At 45.3% G+C, this 8636-nt stretch overlaps 1 protein-coding gene across 11 annotated transcripts in view; it reads right to left on the bottom strand.

Moving 5' to 3' along the window:
* Positions 1-265: 265 nt before the first annotated feature.
* HMGXB4 (HMG-box containing 4) overlaps positions 266-8636 on the bottom strand; it is a 148764-nt gene continuing 140393 nt past the window's right edge. For all 11 annotated transcript variants that reach the window (XM_063940574.1, XM_063940579.1, XM_063940573.1 and 8 more), the window contains one exon: positions 266-3456. In XM_063940574.1, coding sequence (XP_063796644.1) covers positions 3412-3456 — 45 coding nt within the window. In that variant the 3' untranslated portion in view covers positions 266-3411. The remainder of the gene's footprint in view (positions 3457-8636) is intronic.

Raw genomic sequence — 8636 nt, 5'->3', positions numbered from 1 at the left:
AATGACAACAATAACTCAATTTGAGAGTTAACTGCTCTCTTTGGTACCACGCGTTTTGCAAGTAGGCATGACCATCTAGTTTTCTGAGGATTGAGTATCCAGGATGAAGGTTCATACACACCTACGCCCTTAACAAGTTCAGTGTGATTTGCTCTCAGATGTCTGATAGTAAAGCTCACCCTGAAGGGGAGTAAAACTGATCATTTTAATTGCACATGTAGTTGGCTCATACCTGTAGTGTTAACTGACAATAAAAATAAAAAGCTTTCAAAACAATATTTAATTTTATACACAACTGTCAATATCTTTTTAATCCAAGATTGGTACATAATAGAAATACATTAAATTATCCAATCATTTCATGTGCAACATGTCAATCAATATTTTGAGAATTACTACTCATATGAGTACTGCTGCAACGGGAACATGTTGTGTAATTATGTAACAAATAGCAAAACAATGACCACTAAAAAAATTCACTGTAAGCGTAATGCATTTTATAATTTATTTATATAACACAAGAAAACAGCGTAAAAAACTATATACAAGTAACATTTCTGAAGTAAACTTGGTTTTGATACTTTTTTGGCATTCTTGAAGGGATTAAAGTAGTTTGTTAACGTGCCTTATGCATGATCACTTCAAGACACAATTCTCTTAATAAAATAGAAGAAAAGTGATAACGGCACTCTAATCCTACTTTATATACATTTTCTGTTTTACTTGTTCAATGCAAATATGCAAGACATAAATGTATAGAAACAAGCAACCACACTAGCATTAAAATTCTGCATTGAAAATGCGGTATGTAAATTAAGGGGGAGAATTCAATTAGTCCTGATAATTTTCTAAAAATGGGACTTTACCATAAATTTTCCGGCAATCCAATTAGAGCCCAAAAATAACCTGTTTTCAGGCAAAAACACACAGAATCCATGATAAATTCATGGACCGAAGTGTTTTCACTTCCGTGATCAAACAGGGCGATTATCAGAGATTTTTTTGTAAGGACCTTGTCAGGCTGACTTTGGACTAATTAGATAACCCAGGGGGATCAATTAGCCCGTATTACATTACCGCGGACAACTGAATTCCCCCCTTAGTGAGTAAATTGTGCTAAATGAAGCAGACATTTTTATTTTTATGTGCGTTTAATGTGTGCTACGTTGTAAGTTAACACAAATGATTAAATTTCACATGAGGCACAGCAATACAGTGGATACAGTTCACTCATCACTCATACAGATGCATGTTCATCTTTGCGGCATGCTGCATGGCACAGCCCAGCACACCATGCAGCGTTGTAGCAAAGATGAACATGGCTACATCTGTATATCGATCTAACTCTCCAAATACTAATGGATTTAACAAGAGTACTTGATTTGAGATGCACGTTTAGAAAAGTGCAAATGTATCTAAAATACATAGTAAATAAGTACATAAACATAATGCTGTTTATGCCTTTTAACATACGTTAAAAAAAAATGCACTGCAATTATCAGCTTTCAGTACCATTATTTTTTTTAGGTCCCCTCATTCCCCATCACAAATCATTCCTTCCAATCTTACTTATGAAATTATTCTCAAAATACAGAGAATTGGCAAACAATGGGAATTACATCACCGAGGGTCATAGAAAGTAAAAAATGGATAGGCAGGACTGAGTCCCCATAACATTACAGAACAAGGAAAGATGTGGCACACCTCGCTGAATGTACTTCTAGACTATACAGAGAACTACTACGCCTTCGCAAAACCTTTTCCCCACAGCAGCTTATTTAAAAGCATAGAAAAATACAGAGGTTTCAGCGGCTTTAAAGTGATGCTAATCTCCTCAGCAGTATTTGCTATATTGCACATGGGGTGTCACCCACAATCACTGACCAGGACCAGTAAGTAAACACTGCTCTGTGGTTGAGATATGTGCCACAGGGGATTTATTTAGTCTCTTTTACCAGTCTATAATATTAAATCCAGAATGTACAAATAAAGCAAACCATTTCCATTATATTGTTCTCTTTGCATTCCGTGGGGCTTTTACATAGCTGAACACGTCCGTTCGCAGATGTACAGTATCATGCGTGTTTTCACGCTATGCGTGCTCTGGAGCAGTGTGTATGCAATTACAGCGATCTAGAGTTGTATGCAAATCAATCTCATCTCTGACTGCAGCTGAAAGGTGTAACTGGATCATAACTGGGCACTCACAGGCAGGCAAAGGTAAGCAAGGGCATGTCAATGGAATTACAGGCTATGCAGAGCTAGGCACACACTAAAATATGCCTCTTTGCAGAATTATCTTTTGCACAAAGGTTAGAGCTGGTGCAAGTGCACTCTCATGATGGGTAGGAAACCAGACCTACTGATATGGGCGGTTCTGCCGCTCAGATGCGTGTAACTCAGTATATGGGCGAATATCTGCTCTTACGCATGAGTAATTATGCCTGACTTCATTCTACTCTGCATTGACCGTTTTTAGAACACATCACCATCCACTTTGAGCAATGACATAAATCTACATAGAAAAACAGGAAATTATAAGTCTGATTAAGGGGCCCTACACACTCGGCGATGCGCCGCCGAGGTGCCCGACGGCCGATACGGCCGACGAGCAACCCGGCGGCGGGGGGGCAGTGACGGGGGGAGTGAAGTTTCTTCACTCCCCCCGTCACCCGGCTACATTGAAGTGCAGGCAAATATGGACGAGATCGTCCATATTGGCCTGCATGCACAGCCGACGGGAGACCAGCGATGAACGAGCGCGGGGACGCGCATCGTTCATCGCTTAAGTCTCCACACTGAAAGATATGAACGAGTTCTCGTTCATTTATGAACGAGATCGTTCATATCTTTCAGAATATCGCCAAGTGTGTAGGGCCTATAAGAGTCAGTATAAAATGCACATTCACCCTATTTCATATACATAAATAATGGAAATGAATTTATAAAATAAGCGTTTCTTTTTGTTTATGACGTTCCACTTAAAAGTTCTCATAGAGAAAAGGTTTGTTGCAGGACTAATACGATTAGGGCGAGACAATGCTGTTGCCACTGTGACCTTTGTTAGTTACAATATCATTTGTCCATTTTGTACTGTGCTTAACCTTTAATGAAACTAAAAAGTGTCGACTTCAGTGTTACACTGAAGAATAATTAAAATCGGATAACCCCGCCCACCACTAAGTAATCCTGTGATGTAAGAACAACGATTATGCTACAATATGTTTAGCAATTCTGTGGTGCAGGATGACATATAGAAATTTACAGAAAAATGTCTATTTCCTCTAAAAATTACAATTAAGTGTCTAAGGGGTATAAAATAGACTAACAACTTGTATACATATAATACAGCACTGTACATGTATATATATTTTATTTAAAAAAATCCACAGGTCACGTCTCTTCTCGTAGTCACAAGCCAGGCATCACGTAGGCAATGTTGTCCAAAGTGTTGGACTGAAGAAAGAAGGGGGGAAAAAAATCAGATTTTAATACCTACCAGTAAATTATTTTCTTGTCGTTTATAAGGGATATTGGGGGAAACTAGTACGATGTGGTATAGACGGGGTCTAAAGGAGCCAGTGCACTTTAAATTTCTTCAACTGGATGTGCTGGCTCCTCCCCTCTATGCCCCCTCCCACAGGCAGTTATAGGTAAAAACATGCCCGAAGGAGAAAGGACATATATGAGAGAAGGAACATGATAACAAAAGGTGGTGAGAGTCACATACCAGCACACCACTAACCTAAAACATCCAGCAACGGCTGGCAACAACAGCAGCAAAAGCTGAACAGGTTACTAGAGAACAAAAACCTGCAGAAAAGTCCACGCACTGAGGCGGGCGCCCAATATCTCTTATGGACTATGAGAAAAGGATTAACCGGTAGGTATTAAAATCCTATTTTCTGTAGCATCCATAAGGGATATTGGGGGAAACTAGTACGATGGGGACGTCCCAAAGCTTCCAGAACGTGCGGAAACTGCTGCAGCACCGCCTGCCCAAACTGGGTATCCTCTTTGGCCAGGGTATCAAACCTTTAGAACTTCACAAAGGTGTTCTTCCCCAACCAGGTAGCAGCTCGGCATAGTTGCAGGGCCGAGACTCCACGGGCAGCCGCCCAGGAAGAGCCCACTGATCTTGTAAAGTGGGCCTTCAGAAACTTAGGAACAGGTAAGGCTGCCGACACATAGGCCTGATTGATAGTAAGCCTAATCCAACGAGCAATGGACTGCTTTGAAGCAGGGCAACCCTTTTTCTGCGCATCATAGAGCACGAACAAGGAATCCGTTTTTCTGACCCGAGCCGTGCGTTTGACATAGATCTTCAAGGCACGCACAGCATTCAATGCCTCCAGAAGAGCAGAAGCGTCAGAACTGGACAGAATTACAATAGGTTGATTCAGGTGAAACGCGGAGACAACCTTCGGCAGGAAATGCTGTCTAGTCCGGAGCTCCGCTCTGTCCTCGTAAAAGACCAAGGGCCTAATTCAGATCTGATCGCAGGAGCAAATTTGTTAGCTAATGGGCAAAACCATGTGCACTGCAGGTGGGGCAGATATAACGTGCAGAGAGAGTTAGATTTGGGTGGGTTATATTGTTTATATGCAGGGTAAACACTGGCTACTTTATTTTTACACTGCAATATAGATTTCATTTTAAACACACCCCACCCAAATCTAACTCTCTCTGCGCATGTTATATCTGACCCCCCCCCCCCCCCCCTGCAGTGCACACGGTTTTGCCCATTAGCTAACAAATTTAGGCCCAAAGTACGGACTTTTACACGATAAGACCCTCAATTCCAAGATATGTCGAGCAGAAGCCAGGGCCAGTAACAGCACCGTCTTCCACGTGAGGTGATTGCCTCAAAGGTTCAAACTAGGAGGACAGTAGAAATTCCAACACAACATCCAAATTCCAGGGTGCCGTAGGCGGCACAATGGGAGGTTGTATGTGGAGTACCCCTTGCAAGAAGGTCTGAACTTCTGGCAACACTGCCAATTTCTTCTGAAAGAAAATTGAGAGAGCTGAAATCTGGACCTTAATGGAACCCAGACGTAAGCCCTTATCCACACTAGCCTGCAGGAAACGTCCCAAGTAAAACTCTGCAGGTGGATACGTGCGTTCCTCGTACCAAGAGACATATCTTCTCCAGATATGATGATAGTGTATTGACGTCACAGATTTCCTGGCCTGAACCATGGTTGCAATAACCTTCTTGGAAAGGCCCTTGTGAGCTAGGATGTTTCGCTCAACCTCCATGCCGTCAAACGAAGTCGCCGTAAGTCCAGGTAGACGAACGGTCCTTATTGAAGATCTTTTTTGAGTAGTAGAGGCCAAGTGTCTTCGACGGACATGTCCAGTAGATCCACGTACCACGCCCTCCGAGGCCAATCCGGGGCAATTAGAATTCCTCATACGCTTTAGCACCCTTGAGAGCAATGGGATCGAAGGAAACAGGTAGACCAGCCACTGCGTCCACTGCCCTCGCCTGAGGGTCCCTGGTTCGTGAGCAATACCAGGGCAGTTTCTTGTTGAGATGAGAAGCCATCATGTCTATCTGTGGGCAACCCCACCGGTCTATGATCTGCTGGAACACCAGATGGTGGAGCACCCACTCACCCGGGTGGAGATCGTGACGACTCAGGAAGTCCGCCTCCCAATTGTCCACACCTGGAATGAAGATTGCTGACATGGCTCTTGCAGTTCTTTCCGCCCAAAGGAGTATCTTTGACACCTCCCGCATGCAGGCTCTGCTTTTTATCCCTCCCTGTCGATTGATATACGCCACCGCCGTGGCGTTGTCCAACTGTACATGGATCGCTTGATCCCGGAGCAGAAGAGAGGCCTGAAGCAGAGCATTGTAGATCGCCTGAAGTTCCAGAATGTTGATTGGAAGGAGGCTTTCGTTGGCTGATCACCTGCCCTGGAACTGCGCCCCTTGAGTGACAGCTCCCCATCCGGTGCATCTGGAGATGCGATCCGGACCACTTGCTCAGGAGATCCAACTGAAACGTTCTGGCATGGAACCTCCCATACTGGATCGCTTCGTATGAGGCAACCATCTTTCCTAACAATCTTATGTAAAGATGTATAGACACTTGAGTAGGACGGAGCACCATGCGGACCATCTTCTGAAGTGTTTTCGCCTTGTCCTCTGGTAGAAACACCCTCCGAACCACGGTATCCAGCAACATACCCAGGAACAGGAGCCTCTGAGTTGGCTCCAGTTGGGACTTCTGAAAGTTTAGGATCCACCCATGGTTGGACAGAAGACGGATGGTGCGGTCGATATGGAGCAGCAAAATACTCCCTGGATCTTGCCTTTATCAGAAGAACGTCCAGATAAAGGACTACAGTGACCCCCTTGACCTGGAGTTGAAGCATCATCTCCGCCATCACCTTTGTGAATACCCACGGGGCTGTAGACAGGCCGAAGGGCAGTGCCTGGAATTGGAAGAGATCGTCCAGCAGGGCAAACCGCAGGTACGCCTGATGAGGAGGCCAAATCTGAATATGGAGAAAGGCATCCTTGATATCCAAGGAGACCATAAATTCCTATTCTTCCAGGCCCGCAATCACTGCTCGCAGGGAATCCATTTTGAACACCCTCAAATAAGGATTCAAGGATTTCAGATTCAGAATGGGCCTGACCGAACTGTCCGGCTTCGGCACCACAAACAGGTTTGAGTAAAACCTCCTTACCGCGTTGCGGTAGTGGGACTGGACCAATTTTTGGATAGCTTGTTGCAACGTAACTTGCATATCCTCCAAAACTGGTAAGCTTGATTTTAAAAATTGGTTGGGGGGGGGGGGGGGGAGTACTGACGAACTCCAGCTTGTAGCCCTGAGAAGCGAGCTCTCTGACCCAGGCATCTTGGCAGGAGGTCTCCCAGACGCGGCTGAAGTGACGCAGTCAGGCTCCCACCTCGAGGTCCCCTCAGGGTGGGTGGGCACCGTCATGCTGAGGCCTTAGTGGAAGCAGAACCGGTGGATTGTTCCTGAGAACTGGTACTTGTAGGTTTTCCGAACTTACCTCTGGTGCCTCTAGATGCATTAGAGGCACCTCTGGCCTTTGATCGAAATGTGCCAAATTGAAAAGACTGGACAGACGGCCCAGGATAGGAGCGTCTCGCTGGCGGGGCCCCAGAGGGGAGAAACGTGGATTTCCCAGCCACAACTTTGGAAAACCATGTATCCAGTTCAACCTCAAAAAGCCATTCCCCAGAAAAGGAGAGGGATTCCACATTACGCTTGGATTCTGAGTCCGCAATCCACTGACGCAACCACAAGGCCCTGCGCGCCAACACTGCCATGGCAGACGTCCGAGCACTAATGTTCCCCATCTCCTTGAGGGAATCACAGAGGACACGGGTAGTGTCCTGAATGTGCTTCAGGAGGGTAACTAAGGGCATATCCCCCGAGAAGCCCCCCTAAATTTGCGTGGCCCAAGAATGAATAGTGTGGGTCATCCAGCAACCCGCAATGACCGGTCTCTGTGAAAGGCCGTCTGCAGTGTATATAGACTTTAGGGTAGTCTCTATCTTTCGATCACCAGGATCCTTCATAGTAAAGGAGACCGGGGCAGGCAGCACCGCCTTCTTAGACAGGCGAGAGACTGAGACATCCACGCCGGGGTTCCTCCCAAAATTTTCTACCTTCAGGAGCAAATGGGAAAAAGTGCGCAAAAACTTTTTGGACACTTGGAATTTTTTGTCTGGATTTTTCCAGGCCTGTTTGAATAAGTCATCTAATTCTGGAGAATCAGGGACAGTGACATTGGACCTGTTTTGGACAAAGAAAAACGACTGCTGTGATGCAGCGTCCTCTAGAGGGAGCTTTAACACATCCCTTATAGCCAAAATGAGGGGTTCAATACCCTGAGTAGAATCGGGATCCCCACTAATGGGATCCAGGTTATCCCCATCATCTGGAATATCATCACCTGAATCGGATAGCAGAGCAGGTAAACCACGCTTCTGTGGCCCTGCATGAGAGAGAGGGGAGGTTGTGCATCTGTCCTAGCAGCTAAATCTAGAACAGCTTGTTGTAGTAGCTGAGTCTTCTGGACATTAGCAGTGAGCTGGGAAGACATATCGGACATCATAGTCTTAAGGGACCCTAACCAGTGGGGCTCTGGACCCTCTCCCCCAGCCCCTTTACTGATTTGTGAAGATTGACTGCATTGTTCACAGGAAACAGAATCGTTATATAATGGAGAGAATCTGGTGTGACATACACTGCACAGCTTGTGTTTACCCATATTTCACAGTAAGCACAATAACATACACATACACACAGTTATAAAGCAAGCCTGTCCTACTGCATGTGAGAGGAGACACAGATGAGAGAGGACACCAGCACACCCTGAGCTGTACAGTCCCAGTGAGGCTGTCAGCTTTCTAAACACAGTAAACACTAACAATTTTAGTCCTACAGAGGATCAGGAGTATGTACACAAGCGGCTCTCCCCCTTTGCTACACCCGGTACCAGTTTTCCAGGGTGTCTTGTGAGGCAGGAAACGCTGTGTGTGCTGTAGATGGCTGCTGTAAGCAGAGGAAAGTGCAAAAAACCTCAGGTCCCGCTCTGAGTTAGCGTGGCCCCCTCTAATGGCGCCGGAGCTATACTGAATATT

This window comes from Pseudophryne corroboree, chromosome 9 (assembly GCF_028390025.1).
Source record: "Pseudophryne corroboree isolate aPseCor3 chromosome 9, aPseCor3.hap2, whole genome shotgun sequence".
Taxonomy (NCBI): domain Eukaryota; kingdom Metazoa; phylum Chordata; class Amphibia; order Anura; family Myobatrachidae; genus Pseudophryne; species Pseudophryne corroboree.
The sequence above is the reverse complement of the archived record's forward strand: the minus strand, read 5'-3'. Positions and strand labels throughout refer to the sequence as shown.